We start from the raw sequence: 15,993 nt of genomic DNA on the forward strand, positions 1-15,993 counted from the left end.
CACTGATATATCCTTCAAGTCTGCTGAAATGGCCTTTTCACCTTTGTGCCTTTGGTCCTGCTTTTTATCTCTCTCCTGTTGCCCTGATTTTCTAAACCTTCTGATGTTTACATTCTTGTAACAACCTTTCTCACACACTTTCTGTAAATAACTTATTGTTTCGCATTCTTTTATGGAAGAAGAGAAATTTGAGAGAATGTTAGTTTGTCCAGTGTCATTGGAGGGGTGGCACTGTCACCTCCAATCCACTTTTAGAAATCTATAAATGTTAGAAAATAACCTTCCCTTTTTTCACCTTGAGAACAGCAGTGTGTGCATTCGTGTTGTTTCGTGTCCTATAGTGGCAATCTCCTGCTGCAGCTGAAGTTTTACCCTGACTTTATTCAAATTGCAAGAGTGCTAAACCCGAGCAGGCTCTGCCGTCCCGCCTTGTGAGCATCCCGGTGTGTGCGAGCATCCCGGTGTGTGCGAGCGCCTCTCTCGGTGTGTGCGAGCATCCCGGTGTGTGCGAGCATCCCGGTGTGTGCGAGCGCCTCTCTCGGTGTGTGCGAGCATCCCGGTGTGTGCGAGCATCCCGGTGTGTGCGAGCGCCTCTCTCGGTGTGTGCGAGCGCCTCTCTCGGTGTGTGCGAGCATCCCGGTGTGTGCGAGCATCCCGGTGTGTGCGAGCATCCCGGTGTGTGCGAGCGCCTCTCTCGGTGAGTGCGAGCATCCCGGTGTGTGAGAGCGCCTCTCTCGGTGTGTGCGAGCATCCCGGTGTGTGAGAGCGCCTTTCCCGGGGTGTGCGAGCATCTCGGGGTGTGCGAGCATCTCGGGGTGTGTGTGTGTGAGCATCCCTCTGGGGGTGTGTGTGTGTGTGTGTGTGTGTGTGAGCATCCCTCTGGGTGTGTGGGGGGGTGTGTGTGTGTGTGTGTGTGTGAGCATCCCTCTGGGTGTGTGGGTGTGTGTGTGTGTGTGAGCATCCCTCTGGGGGTGTATGTGTGTGTGTGTGTGTGTGTGTGTGTGTGTGTGTGTGTGAGCATCCCTCTGGGTGTGTGTGTGTGTGTGCGTGTGTGTGTGTGTGCGTGTGTGTGTGTGTGTGAGCATCCCTCTGGGTGTGTGGGTGTGTGTGTGTGTGTGAGCATCCCTCTGGGGGTGGGGGTGTGTGTGTGTGTGTGGGTGTGTGTGTGTGTGTGAGCATCCCTCTGGGGGTGTGTGTGTGTGTGTGTGTGTGAGCATCCACCTTTGTGTGTGTGTGTGTGTGTGTGTGTGAGCATCCCCCTTTGTGTGTGTGTGTGAGCATTCCCCCTCTGTGTGTGTGTGTGTGTGTGTGTGTGTGAGCATCCCCCTGTGTGTGTGTGTGAGCATCCACCTCTGTGTGTGTGTGTGTGTGAGCATCCCTCTGGGTGTGTCTACGTGTGAGCATCCCCCTCTGTGTGTGTGTGAGCATTCCCCCTCTGTGTGTGTGTGTGTGAGTGAGCATCCCCCTCTGTGTGTGTGTGTGTGAGCATTCCCCCTCTGTGTGTGTGTGAGTGAGCATTCCCCCTTTGTGTGCGTGTGTGCGTGTGAGCATCCCCCTGTGTGTGTGTGTGTGTGTGTGTGTGTGTGTGTGTGTGCGTGTGAGCATCCCCCTGTGTGTGTGTGTGTGTGTGTGTGTGTGTGCGTGTGAGCATCCCCCTGGCTGTGTGTGTGAGCATCCCTCCGGGTGTGCAAGCCTCTCTCGGTGTGCGAGCACGCCGCTGCGTGAGCGGGATCCCGGGACAGCAGAGGGAGCCGCAGCCCCGCGCTGCAGCCCCGGGCCGGGCTGGCTCTCCCCGGGCAGATCCCGGGGCAGCTGCGGCTGTCCCCGCTTCGGGCGGGCCGTGTGCCCCCTGAATGAAGCGGGGCCCTGGGGAGGCTGCCCTGCCCACGCACACGGCTGGACTTCATTAAGGGAGGCAAAAATGGCATTGAGCTGAATGGTGAGGCAGGTCACAGTCTGAGCTGCCAGGTGCAAACTGACTGCAAAATCATGTCAAACATGGGCAACGATCATCAAATTACAAACTACACAGCAATAAATTCAGGCAAGAACGGCTTTCCTTGTGATTAACTGGATGCATCGAGGAATTTGAGAGTCAACAATGCTGTTATAAAGATTAATTTCTTTGGTCCTGATAGAACAGGTTCAGTCTTGTTCAACTGCACTGGAGTTTAGCACATCAGTCCAAACTAGAACCTCAAACATAATCTCTGCGAAGTTGCTTGGTAAGGCCACTAACCAAGGCTAATCTCTGCCTTCAGTATATAAGGCAATAATCTGAGTAACCATAATTTACAAGCTCCTAGAGCTGTGCAGGGTTTGCTCTCCAGCTGCAGTGTTGGTACTGACCACTGTTACCCAGAAAACCTAGGGCAGAAGGTTTTGTCACCATGGCTGACACCATGGCTTGTCACCATGATGTTTTATGAAAAATCCCTTCACCAGGATTTTTGTCCTCAGAAGCTGAGAAGCCTCAAAAAAAAAAAAAAGTTAATAATTTTCTGATTGCTTGGAATGCGGTTTGGAGGTTGTTTACCAACAGGTACATCTTTGATTGGTTCCATGTGAATTGTTTTTACTTAATGACCAATCACAGCCACTGTATCAGACTCTGGTCTGTCATGGGTTTTTCTTATTCATTCTTGTCCAGCCTTCTGATGTCTCCTTTCTCTTTCTTTAGTATACCATTCTCTTTTAATATAATATATATCATAATATAATAAATCAGCCTTTTGAGAACTTGGAGTCAATTCTCATCTCTCACCTCACAACACTGCAACAGGTGCTGTTTTATTTTGGGATGGTGACTGATAGTCTTCACCCTGTCAATCTTTAAAACAGCAAAACTTTGTAAGGTGGATAAGCAGAACAATTCTTTCCAGACCCACATGTGATGTTCCTTGGGTTTGCTAACCTGCTCTGCTTGTAGCAAAGCCTGGGTGGCTTTTGGTCTGGTAACAGCTGCAATGGTACAGCCACTAACAGGTCTCATGGATTGCTGGCATCAAATATACTGGCAGCTTGCTCACGTTTGTGATGGATTTTTTGTAATCAAGCTCATCTCTTCATCAATCTGGTTAATCAATTTTATTGTCCCTAGGGCAGAGCTGCTTGTGGACAGGTATAACTGGTGATATTGAAGTAGCCTTGGCATATGAATCAAAGGGAAGAAAAGACCCTGGGTGTAAAGAAGTTTCTATTTATCCTACTGAAATCTTAACTTTGGTAATGAAATATTTAATGCACTTTTATTTAAAGAAATATCTCTATGAAATGAAAACAATAAACATCTGCTGTTGGCTTAATAACTTAAGTGTAGCTGGAACACTCAATCATTCTGAAAAAATTGTGAGTATATTTCAAGATGGTGGAGGTTATTGCTATGATACATCTAGCCTTAATGGCAATGGGAAAAATATATCCTCTCTTGAGAGTTCTTGAATAAACCTGTCAGCTTGTGACCAGTTTATTACATTCTCTCCTGAGTTCAGTCATCTGTGCCTGTGCTGAATGGCTGAGTAAAGCTAAAGCACACAACTGACCAATTTATCCAAAAAGGTGCCTTGGATGAGCTTGGGCCTAATGTGGGTGCAGGAGGGGTGTCCTGGCTGCCCTGCTGCTGGAATGCTGCTGCTGCTGCTGCCTCTCATCCTCCCTGCAGCAGGATTGCTTGGGAGCCAGTGCTCCTCACTGCATGAACCTTCTGTGGTGCTGATGGGCACTGCCAACTGTGTCTCCTGAGCAAACAGCATGCAAGAAACCAAGGGGACTTGTTGGCTCTGATACTCCATTTTGCCTATAGCAAAAATAGTTTGAAATGTTACCAAATCCTAACCGACTCTGGTGGCAGGCTGGGTGTGAGGTTCCTGTCATTCACATGAAAATTTGCAGATGGACTGTAGAATAAGATTGCTGGTGTCAGTGGTGATAGGAGGGGAGCAGTCAGCCTGTGCTGCTCTTTGCTGGCTCAGGAACATCTGCTTGACTGGTGAGCAGGAGCACCAGACTGCTGTGTTGTGCCAGCAAGGCTCCATGGACCCTGGAGAAAGCCAAAGCTGGTGCTTGGAGCTGGTCTGGGAGGGCCAAGGAGCAATGGGGGAGAGCTGAGAATGTTCCTGGGGAGTGGCACTGGGATACCTGGCAGGGTCAGCTCCTTGGGAGCCAAGCTGCACTAGTCCTGATGCCTGCAGGATTGCTCCCCTCCTTTGTTTCAGCACCTGCTGCTGCATGCAGCACTGCCTGCTGCCTGTGAACCCCTGGCAGCTCATTGTGTGTACAAATATAACCTTTCTTCAGACAGAGATTGAAATGATAAGTTGAAATAAATGTCTGATGCATTTACTTGTTGGCTCTTAAGCGTGATTGATTTAAGTGTAGAGCTACTCCTTAACTAGGGTTTGTACTCTGACCTTCCCAATTAGCTCTAGTGCCTCTGCAAGTGGTTCATTTTCACTGGGCTATCTCTAATTGCACTGCAGTTATTCTGTTAATGGCTTTGCAACTATCCAAATCCATCTGCTATGTCTCCCTTCAATTGTTTCCAGGGGCTGCTATTATCAGGATGATCAAACCACTTTCTGGCAGGAAAGCTGTCTGTTCACAAGAACTGGAATATGTCATATTTCAGTAAAACTGACTGTAAGATCAAGCCTAGGCTCAGCCTGGGAGCTCACCTGGCCCAGCAGCAGAGGGTATCAGAGGAGTGAGACACAGAGCAAAAGTGCAGAGCAGTTCTGCTGCCAGGCCAGGCTCAGGCACTGCAGCCAGGACACTGTGTAGTTGATAATACATCCTGACAAGTCATTCTACAGCTGTATCAAACACCTTTTGTTTTGAATAAGCTGTTGCCAAACTAATTTGGTATCTCTTGGTAGAAATCAAGGTCTTGTCATCCTTTTGCTGGCCTGAAGAGTCTCAGTCTGCTTTAGCTGGTCCCTGTCTGCTAATTCCCCTCACCCTCTTCTTTGTATCCTGTCTTGTTCAGTCATGACCTTCTGTTATGTGAGACCAAAAATGCAGGCAATATTCAAAATGGGACTAACTGGCACAATGGCAAAGTGATGCCTTATGGGTTTTGCTTCCTGTCTTCTTATTTGATTTGTCTTTTTGTCTATGAGCATTAAAGAACATTATACCACACGTCTCTTTGGTGCCTCCAAATCTAGTTTGAGTGGGAGTGATGAGAAACCACGTGCCTTGAAAGTGGGAGAAATTTACACAGGTACCTCATTTTACATTTACTGGTCACTTTGTTACTTGGCTTCTTGGTACTTCCTTACACCTGTCTGAGCAAAGCATATTCTAGTCACAGGAATCTCCTCTTGACCTGTATTATTTGGACAAATTGCTGGAGGAAATAATCAAACATTTGTTGTTTGTTGTTTTTAGGGGTGGTCAATATATCACTGTCATTAGTTGTTTCTGATGTACAGAAATGTTGTAGCCCTGTGGAGAACATTTTGTCTGCTCAGCTCAAGGGCAGAGCACTTCAGATGCATCTATTAGTCCTATTTAGTTTTTAGATAAGTTCCTGTGGAACTCTGCATGCACTTGCTTTTGTCTATTGATTAAATAAGAAAGATTCTGGCTTTTTAAGCAGGGTTTTTTCCAGTGCCTGGAGCATTATAGATTTTTGTGTGTGTGATAGCAGTCTAACATAGCTATTGAGAAAAGAAAGGAATCCATAAAGTTGCTTTTATGTATTCCTTTATCTTTGTTTCAAGTTAATCGACAAGGAGAGCTGGATTGCTCCACAGGGGCTGGCCCTGGGTGGAACAGGCCTGTTAGCAGCAGCCCATCTGAAGGCAGGCTGGCAGCCCCAGGACTGCTCCCCACCGAGTCACACCAGCACCTGGGCTGCCCAAATTGCATTCCCCTATTCCCAAGGGAATGGCCTCTGTGCTCCCATTGATTTCTGTCTCTGACAGGCTCTGTGTGGGATGTTCTGGCTTTGAGAGCCATCTACAGAAAGTACATATTGATTGGATCCTCCTGGGATGGGGGGGTAGGGAAAAACAACAGCCCTTTCTATCGTGTAGCAAAGCTTTTCTGAGTGAATGGCCTTAGCTAAAAACTGTATGCAAACTTTAGAGTACAGAACCTGAAGAACTTCTTGTCAGCAGGAATAACAGCTTTTTGAGCTAATGGGCTGTTCTGAAAAAGGAGAACAGGAAATTTCTTTCCAAAATAAGTAGAAATTAAGACACTGAACTCATGAAGCAGCTGCCCTGTTAAGTGCTGTAGTGTCTGCTGAAATGTGGCTGCTGCTGAGCAAGATTTGCATTTGTGGGCACCATGGCATCTCCAATTACTGCTCAGCAGTGAAGAAGCCTGCAGGGCAGCAACTATTAGCAAAGGGCTCTGCTAACTGATCCATGCCAGCACTTGTGCTGGACACTCAGCACTGTTACTTTAATTGAATTGCCCTCTGTGTTGAGTTTGAAAAAAGGAAAGTGCTCCTAGAGAAAGAAAAGGGGAAAAAAAAAGAGGGGGGATGAAATGAACGTGCTTGCAGGCTGTTAGAAACACTGCAAGTCAGAGCATCATGTGTTCTGGGACCAGCCAGGAGCACACTGCACTGTTTGGGACACTGAACCCACCAAACACAGTCCTTCCAGCAGCTGATGAGAACTCATCAGTTTTTCTCTAGTCCAACATTGTGTTTAAAACTGACCCAACTGGGACAAGCAGTCATGTACAGCAACAGAAGTGTTGATAGAAAAGGTTGTAACCTGTGATACAAGTTGTTTTCAATGCTGTCTTATCCCCTTTTAATAATTTCCTAGGTCTGCTTTAGCATGGAAACCCTGAGAATTTATTCACATCTGCAATATGTGCACTAGCAAGTGGAAAATTTTGATTTGAATTCAGTTGCAAGTTTGTAATTGTTAGAAGACTGACACACAATGTCAGATCAGTGATCCTCCTGGCTCTGGAAGTAACTCCAAGCTTCAAAAGACACAATAATAAGGTGTAAAGGAGGTAGGTGTAAAGGTGTGTGTCAGCCCAATAGCTATGGGAATCTTCCCAAGATCATCCAGTGTTGTATCTGATCATTTTGTGATCAGATAGACCCTGAATCTGATAATGTCTGGGATTTTGTCATCCTCCTACAATGCTATTAGTATCTCAAGAGGAGAGCAGCAGGATGTGGCTGCATCAGGAGCTTCATTATTCTCCTTTGTCATCATCCAAAACACGTTATCTCACCTCCCACTTGGAACTGCACCTGGTTTGTCACCAGCCAAAACAAAGAGCTACTGATGGATGTGCACAAAAGCAGCTTTATGGCATTTATTCAGTTCCAGCTGATGACTGTTTTGTGTGTGTATCAGCACACCTCAGTGCTTCTGGTTTTTATTGGAGCAGGATATGCAGAGAAAGGGAAAGCGGGGCTCTGCAGGCAGTGCTGCTGGGTGCACCCAGGTACATGGATGCAACACAGAACTCCAAGGAAGTGCCTCTTCCCACCCACAGCTGCTGCAGCCCAGCTGAGTGGGTGAGGTGCTGCAAGAACCTGGCTTATGCAGGGAGCCCTCCTACAGGCCTGGGAAATACATACTAAGCAGGAGGATTAAAGCCTTTCAAACATGGAATTGCTTCTGCTTTCATAATATTTTTCTTTTCACCCTCCACAAGACTTGGCACAGCCTAGTGTGCTACAAAGCACCCTTTTTTCCCTTTACTCAGAACATCTTGAATTAATTCTTGGCAAAACTATCTAACTCTGTGTGTAGATAGGAACAAACTCCAGCCAAGCTGGGTCCTCCTGCAAGGCCACTCACCTGGCTCTCTCTGCTCCAGGGCTTTGTGAGTGCACAGATTTCCCCTGTGGCAGATGGGTGATGTGGTACAACCAAGGCATCAATGTCAGAAGCCATGCACAGAGTTGCAGGTATCTAGAACTGACACAGAGAAATGCTTTTGTAGACCATAAAGGCAACTGAAAATGCCCAGCAAGAGAGTGCAGCTCAGATCAGCATGTGTACAGTCAGATCTCACAGCATGAAGGTGCACAGTGAGTTCTGCACTGGCATCTCAGGAGCTCCTCTCAAGAGGGGCAATATCTGGAAATTGATGCTATTGGGGATATTTTGTTCGACGTCCAGGAGGAATGAGGAGGAATCTGTCTTATCAGAAGGCTCATTAACTACTTCATTATACTATATTATTTTATATTATATTACATCTAAATTGAATCTGCTAAGCACTTAACCACTCAGAATCTTGTGGCTGACCAACAGTCTGCACACACACTTGGCCCTGAGAGGCCAAGGAAACAAAACACCATCACTTTGGGTAAACAATTTCTATATTGCATTCTGCTTTGGCACAAACACAGGCACAGCAAATGAGATAAGAACTGTTTTGATCATTCTTTTTTCTGCTTCTTTCACTGCTTCTCTCAGGTTCAGAGAGTGTGAATCCCACAAGCTGGGGGTTTGGCCAGATTGCCCAGAACTGCCACACTGTTGAGAAGCATGGAGATCCCCAATCTGCCTGTGAGTCACAGAACACTTTCTGCTGCACCTTAGTGCCTGACCACACCTGCTGCCAATAGGGGTTGTGTGCTAGATGAAAATCAATCAGATGTACATGACAATTGAATATTCTCCAAACCATGTATCCCCTTCAGGCTTCTCAAAGTGCTGGATCCACACAGCAACCTGCACAGGCTGGAGCCTGGAGCACCTGCTTGGTGTGGGAGAGGAATCCTTCCAGGAAATGGGTATAATGTGAAAATGCATTTCAATGCACCCTATCGACCCTCTGAGGGCACCAGCACCATCAGCATGGCCGTGGTCTTCGGGGACCTCCTTCTTTACTCTCTGTAATCCCATTGATTTTAGTGGTCACTCACTGCCTGGTACATTTTAAGGTCTAGATTTTAAGGATCCTAAATAAGAATATAAAGCACTGTCAAGTATTTCTGGGGTTTATGACTGAGCTGGAGAGGGAACTCAATATCCTTTTAGCAATTTACTCAGCTAACATTTTAAAAAATCTATTTGTCTGAAAGGGGAGAAAGAAAATCAGGAGGGCAGAAACTGTAATAATCACTGAATTTGCTTCTCTATTTTTCCCCTCTATCTTCCAAAACCAAATGTTATTGCCAAAGTTAATTCTGATTTCCTCTCAGAAACTGTCCACTGTCTCTTCCATGGGCAGTGCTGAAATATAATGCAAATGTGAGCTGTAAAAATACCTGAAGAAAACAAAATCAGATTGGTGTAGTAACTCAGTGACGTTTCCCCCCACCCTTCCTTACAAAGCACTACTATTTTACAGCATTAGAAATCCTTTTGGAGTTTTGTAGCTGACTCAGAGCTGCAAGAAGAAGAAAAGAAGAGAAACAGAGAGGTAATTTCCAAAGTGAAATTAAATTAACCACAAAATCAAACATTTCCAAAGACACTTGATTTCATGTCGATTCAGAGGCACCTTTTGGATTTATGCCACCTAAAGCCAAAATATCAATATACATTTCAGGACTGATGGTCTTTTAATGCTCTGTGTTGCACTTCAGAAGCAATAAGAAATATGATTGGATTTTTTCATGCCTAAATTAGTAACTAGAATCTATTTTGGAATGTATTCTTCTATTAAAACAAGAAATAGTTGAGTTTGCATAATTATTAATCTCTTGTAATAATCCTCAATTGTACAAATTAATTTTCAGAAACACAAGCAGTTTCTTGCAGACAAGATGACATTTACTGGCTTCTTTATCTTCTGTATGCTGATGAACATGCTAGCAGGTAAGATTACTACCAAATTTATTCTTGTTTATTTTTTCAAGCCCCCAGAAATATTTTGTTACAAATACAGCATCTTCTATTTAGCGTTGCTGACATTTTAATCCCAACTGTTCAGGCTGTGAGTTCTGACTAACAGCCAGACTGAGGTGGTTTGTAGCAGTGACTGATTGCAAACAGGGGATTCCTTGCTCTGTTGTTCAAGAAACAAAAATCCTTTGGCTACACAGAGGGTCTGATGTGGGCATTAAAGAACTTGTGAGCTTCTAGTTATACATGGAAAATGTTTGGTTAACAGAAAGCCTTTCTGTGCAGGAGCTGGTATTGATGTGTTTCCTCTTTACTTACAGATGCCCGATCCATCCAGGATGGAGATGGTAATTCCTAATGTTTTTATTTCCTTTGTGTCACTAATATTTAGGAGAGTCATTTGTAACTCCCAGACTTGATGCCCAGCAATGACTTTGGCAGCAATGCTTATTAACCTCAGTGGACTGAGTAAAGCTTTCAATTAGTTCTGGTGAAAAAAAAAGAATAGTGAATTTTAAAAATTCCTTTACAATTTATTAAAAGGTGGTAACATGTTAATGTATAATAACAGAGCTAATATCCAGTCTTAAAATGAAAAGGGATTACAGTCAAGTCACTAACTCTGTTGTACAAAATCCTAACTGGAATGCACCAGACTTAGATATGTATAGGACATCTGAGAATTTTGTCTGTCCTGAACCATAATGCTGTATGTGTATCTGCTTTTTGGCAGGAGATACCAGCTTTCATGACAAAAAGCTTAAAATTTACAAATTGCCACAAATCCAATTAGAGAAATGTTGGAATAAATCCCTTAGCACAGCTATCCTGTGGTTCATGTCACTTTGTGTGATTAGTCCATTGGATTAGTGTTTGCCTTTGATTAAAAAAACCCTCAACACCCTAATGATGTTTACACTGGCTTACTGATGATTCTATCATTTAGCCTTTTTTGGGCTTTTCAGACAGAATTCTGTCTGAAAACAAAGTTGCAGAGAAGTATCTGCAATAACCAAGTACTGCCAGCAGCATCTCCAGTGCACAAATATGCAGAAAGCATTATAACAGATATGAACAGAACAAATACACAATAAGGTCTAATATGATTACTTATCAGTCAAATCTTTTTTCCCCTATGCTCCATTCTATTTCTTTAGAAATAAATCTTTTTAATATATCATCTCTAAAATATTTTAATACATCATCTGTGTTTGTGTACAGCAAATATTTTTGTGGCAACTTTTGCAACATTCAGGAGAACCTGCATCAATCTAGAATTAGAGCCCTGTTCAGACAGTGTCCTGTTGCTCTCATTACCAGCAATTATTGTTTTCTTTCACACTGGGCCAAGCAGCAGCCTGCAAAGTGAATCTGAGGTCAGCTGGTATAAACAGTGAGTTCTCCTCTGCAGACAGCATTTGGCTGGTTCATTTGGTTTGTGATGTGCCATCTGTGCCTGCACACTGCAAACTTTACTCCATAAAATTAAAGTCTGACAACAGGATTGTTGAAGGCCCTTAATTCCTACCAAAGACCCTGGCCCCAAGCTGGGTGGAAAGACTTTCATTCATCTAAACAGGCTTCAAATCAAAATAAAATACTGTGTTTAGCTTCACTGCACTGAAAGACATTTGTGACTGTGCTCTCAGCTGCTGTTTACATTTTATATATGCTTCTCTGTTTGCCCACATTTGGGCCCAGGGTTCCTGTGTTTTCAGAACTGATTTTGTTTTGCTGCTGAATTGTAAATCTTGTTTCAATGACTGTATCACATTCTGGTACTGCTAGAGCAGGCCCAAATGCAGTAGCTGTCCCCCAAGTGGCAAAGCCTCTCCTCTCCATCCCTGTGGCTCATTTCCTACAGTCCCCGGAGGACAGGCACAGCTCTGCAGTTGCAGGCGGTATCAGGGCAGTATGGCCCCAGTCCCTGGCAGTTCTGTGGGCAATGTGCCCAGCTGCAGGGGCACACCATAGAGGGTGGTGCCTTATTCCTTATATTTTTCTATGGGGCAAAGCAAATTATGTGGAATGAGGAGAAATGGCTTTTGAGTGCAATCACTGCTTGCTTTGAAATAACCAGCAGCCTTCTAGAAATGAAACCAGCCCGATGAATTCTTGAACTGGTGTAAATGTGGACATGTCCCTTCTTTCCTGCTCCCCATCTTGTCCCACTCTGTCACTCCTGGTGCATCTGGAGCAGGGAATACTGGCTCCATTTTCTGCACAGTGGGTCACAGAGAGGGGTCAATGGCTCTCCTTGCCTCTCTGTTGCCAGAGGAGCCCCCAAAGGGAGCTCACAACCCCAAACATGGTGGCTCCAAGCCCAACCTCTCAACAAAAGTGCTTCGTATTATAGTAATATGCAATATTTTATTTTGGTTGGGTTCTTTAGATCCCTATCAGGATGCTGCAGCCTTGCCGTACTGGCCCTTCTCATCCAATGATTTCTGGTCCTATGTGGAATATTTCCGGACCTTGGGAGCCTACAACAGGATCAATGACATGGCCAGAGCCTTCTTTGCCCAGTTCCCTTTTGGGAGCCACCTTGGCTACCACGTGCGTGACCATGAGCCCTGAGAGCCTCGCTCAGCTTTGCCAGAGCTGCTGCCCAGGTGTTTGGGTGAGCACCTGCCTGCCACTGTACACACCTGAGCTGCCCTCACCTGCTTTGTGACACCACAGTCATGTGCAGCATTCTATGGCTTCAGTGATTCTCTTTTTTACCATTTCTTGTAAAGGTGTTTGCGTGAACACCTGCCTGCCAGCAAACACATCTGCACTGTTTCTCAGCCACTAAGTGACACTGCAACCACATGCAGCATTTCAGGCTTTAAATTAATCCCTTTTTTACAATTTATGCTTCTGTGTGACACAATAAACTTGTTCATTCTGCTGCATGGCTTTGGGAGCTTTTTTTTTTTTACCAGGTGATGCTCTCAGCTTCATCTCAGGAGATTGCTCTCTGTGCAGAGGAGTACATGTGTACAGGATGTGCAGTGCACCCAGTTTGGGGGCTGGAGGGGCTGCCAGTATCAGTCACACTCACCTGATTTGCAAACTGATGCCTCACTGAGGTCTGAAGGGGCGCTGGGCCTGCCATCGCCATGGCAGCGGGGCATGGGGAGCAAGATGGTGGCCTCCATTGCTGGCCTCCATGGCCACAGGGTGTGAGGGAGCAACATGGCAGCCTCCATTGCTGGTCACCATGGCCACAGGGCATGGGGGAGCAACATGGCGGCCTCCATTGCTAGTCGCCATGGCCACGGGGCATGGGGGGAGCAACATGGCGGCCTTCATTGCTAGTCGCCATGGCCACAGGGCATGGGGGAGCAACATGGCGGCCTCCATTGCTAGTCGCCATGGCCACAGGGCGTGGGGGAGCAAGATGGCAGCCTCCATTGCTGGTCGCCATGGAGACGGGGGCAGGGTGAGCAAGATGGCAGCCTCCATTGCTAGTCGCCATGGAGGCGGGGGCGGGGTGAGCAAGATGGCGGCCTCCATTGCTGGTCGCCATGGAGACGGGGGCGGGGTGAACAAGATGGCGGCCTCCATAGCTGGTCGCCATGGAGACAGCGCGGCCCCTGCGCGGGGGCGGCCATTGCGCAGGGCGCCGCTGCGGCGGCGGAAGTGACGGCGCGGAGAGGCCGCCATGAAGCCGGCGGTGGACGAGATGTTCCCTGAGGGCGCCGGCCCGTACGTGGACCTGGATGAGGTGAGGCGGGTGCTCCGGTGCCGCGGCCGTGGTGCCGCGGGGCGGGGGCGCTCAGCGGCGGCTTTCGCAGGCAGGGGGAAGCACGGGGCTGCTGATGGACCTGGCCGCCAACGAGAAAGCGGTGCACGCCGACTTCTTCAACGGTAAGGACCGCCCTGCTCCGGGGCTGCCTCAGCAAACCTCGCCTGGCTTCTCTGCCCTGCCTTTGCTGCCTGTGCTCGCTAAAGCTGTGCCTGACCACATCTCTGGGTGCGGGGTTTTCCTCTCCGCGGAGTTTAGCGTGTTAATGGCGACAAGGAAAAATACATTGGTCCGTTTGTATAACAAATAGCTTATGTTAAACAGTGTAAATACGAGTAAAAATGTGGCCTTCTCTGGACTATTCGTGCCTCACCGCCCCTCACAGGGAAGATTTTTTCCTCAAATCCCTGAACTTACTTGCTATCAGTTTGAAGCCATTCCCCACTCCAGGCCCGTGTTAATCGTCTGTCGCTCTTCCTTGGAGGCTCCCTCAGGTGCTACAAGGCCACCCCAAAGCTTCTCTTTTCCAGGCTGAGCAATCCCAGTTCTCTCAGCCTGTGTGTAAGGATTTACAGCTGCTTTGAGGGAGAGCAGCTACATATCCACGTAGGGGTGGAATATACAACACTGCGCTGCACCTGGTGCCCGAAGGGGTTTTTATGCTTCTGAACAAGCGCATTTAGACATTGCAGCAGTGAGTTTTATATGTTATTAAATGCTTTATATGTTATTAAATCTTGAAGTGGCAGTGTTAGTATCACAAGCTGGTGTTGATTGCAAAATAAAGTACATTATTCATTTTGCTCAAGACTTAGGAGACAGGAGTGGAAGGCAGTTCTGCTCTCAGCTGTCTATTCAGGAGTAGCTTTTTCCATCTATTTCTACCTTCACACTGTGGCATTGTGTTCCATTGGTATTTAGGGCTCTTCTAAATGAGGATTCATCCTCAGTTTCTTGTAGGTTCTTGTCAATTGGCTTCTTTTGGAATAAAGACTGTGTTCACTTAGATGATTAGTTTATGTTCAGTACACAAGGAAGATGCAAGGCTGAGTAATTAGGAGTAATTCCAAATGTGATTGGAACCATTTCACTACTAGGAGATGTGTTCTGAGACAGAAATGTTATTGGCACCTTTAAAGCAATTAAATGGTTTTGAGGAAGGGCTTTTTAACACAAAACAATGAAATGTTTTTGAGAAAGGGCTTTTTAACACAAATCCCAATTCGTTAATCTGCAAAATCATCCCCCTGATGCTACATTTATAATAACTGATGGTGCAGTAACTCTCGTTCCCTGAGTTCACCTTTATTTCTGTCCTTGATCCAAGGAACAAAGTACTGTACTTGCATGTGCATTTGTAGCACTGAAACTTCTGAGGTTAATTTTTGTCTTGTTTTCCTGACTAGATTTTGAAGATCTCTTTGATGACGATGACATCCAGTGAACTTGGGTGTGCAGCAGAGTTGAGATGTGGAGTTTTCTCTAAGATCACCCCTGCAGTCCATATTTATTAAATTAATCAAAATGGGAACATCACAGAGGGGAGAAGAAAGCCTGGATAAGCTGCTTGGGGAATAGGAAAACAGATGGGTAAAGCTAACTGAAGAGGGAAGTGTGCACTGTTATTTCTAGGAAGCTGTGTGTAGATTTTCCTGGAAATTTCATTTGCTGACGGTGCTTATTGAATAAAATACTGAAGAAACACACATCTCTCTGGCTTATAAAAATAGAAATTGCTGTCTTCTGAGCTGCTTTAGAGTGATTATTTTGGCATTAAATAATTCATTGTTGCTTTTGGATATTACATAAAAGATATGCAGTAGGGCACATGCTGCCCAGGAAAGTTTTCTTCATCCCACAGTAAAGGATTGTCTCAGGATCAGATGGTTCCTTGTTCTGAATAGTCCAACTCACTTGTTGTTCACACTGAGAAGAGTGTGGGTTGTCTTTTGTTTCAAGACAGAGAGCTACCATCAGTACTTCACTTTTAATTTAAGAAACACAGAAAAAAAGAAAAAATAACTTCACCTTGATATGTTAAGCAAAGAATTGTTCTGACCCCAGATTAGGAGAATGCTTGGATTTAAAAATATAATTTCATTCTTGAAATTGTACTTGATAGAAAAAGAAACCATAAAATTTTCTTTTCCTGCAGAAGCTAATGCACTTATTGGTGCTTAGAGGTACAGTGTATATGAACCAGGCTGTTGAAATACTATTCAGATTTTGACATAAGCTTTTCAGAACATAAAAATGTTTCATTCTTACCCTTCAGTGACCAAACTGAATCTCCGAATGAAAGGAACAGGTGAGTTTTTAGTGTGGTTTTTTTAGAGTCAAGAGTGTAATCCTGTCCAATCTCAAATGCAATCTGTATTCTATAAATTGATCACAGACTAAATACTGTGACTGATCTTTCTTTAAACACTTCACACTACTTAAATGTTGCCTGCAGTGAAACCCTTTCATACCTCT

The 15,993-nt window shown here is 45.5% G+C and overlaps 2 protein-coding genes across 2 annotated transcripts; both read left to right on the forward strand.

Annotated features, from left to right (window-relative positions):
• Positions 1-629: 629 nt before the first annotated feature.
• Positions 630-12,567, forward strand: OTOS (otospiralin). The gene is made up of 6 exons (XM_066556972.1): positions 630-697; positions 8,409-8,501; positions 9,289-9,360; positions 9,680-9,758; positions 10,106-10,132; positions 12,178-12,567. Exons 4-6 carry the CDS (start codon positions 9,707-9,709, stop codon positions 12,360-12,362), a joined length of 264 nt encoding a protein of 87 aa, XP_066413069.1. The 5' UTR covers positions 630-697; positions 8,409-8,501; positions 9,289-9,360; positions 9,680-9,706; the 3' UTR covers positions 12,363-12,567.
• Positions 12,568-13,393: 826 nt separating this feature from the next.
• Positions 13,394-15,224, forward strand: COPS9 (COP9 signalosome subunit 9). The gene is made up of 3 exons (XM_066556942.1): positions 13,394-13,497; positions 13,568-13,640; positions 14,925-15,224. Exons 1-3 carry the CDS (start codon positions 13,435-13,437, stop codon positions 14,960-14,962), a joined length of 174 nt encoding a protein of 57 aa, XP_066413039.1. The 5' UTR covers positions 13,394-13,434; the 3' UTR covers positions 14,963-15,224.
• The last annotated feature ends 769 nt before the right edge of the window (positions 15,225-15,993 follow it).

The sequence above is a fragment of the Molothrus aeneus genome, chromosome 10 (assembly GCF_037042795.1).
Source record: "Molothrus aeneus isolate 106 chromosome 10, BPBGC_Maene_1.0, whole genome shotgun sequence".
In the NCBI taxonomy this organism is placed as follows: Eukaryota; Metazoa; Chordata; class Aves; order Passeriformes; family Icteridae; genus Molothrus; species Molothrus aeneus.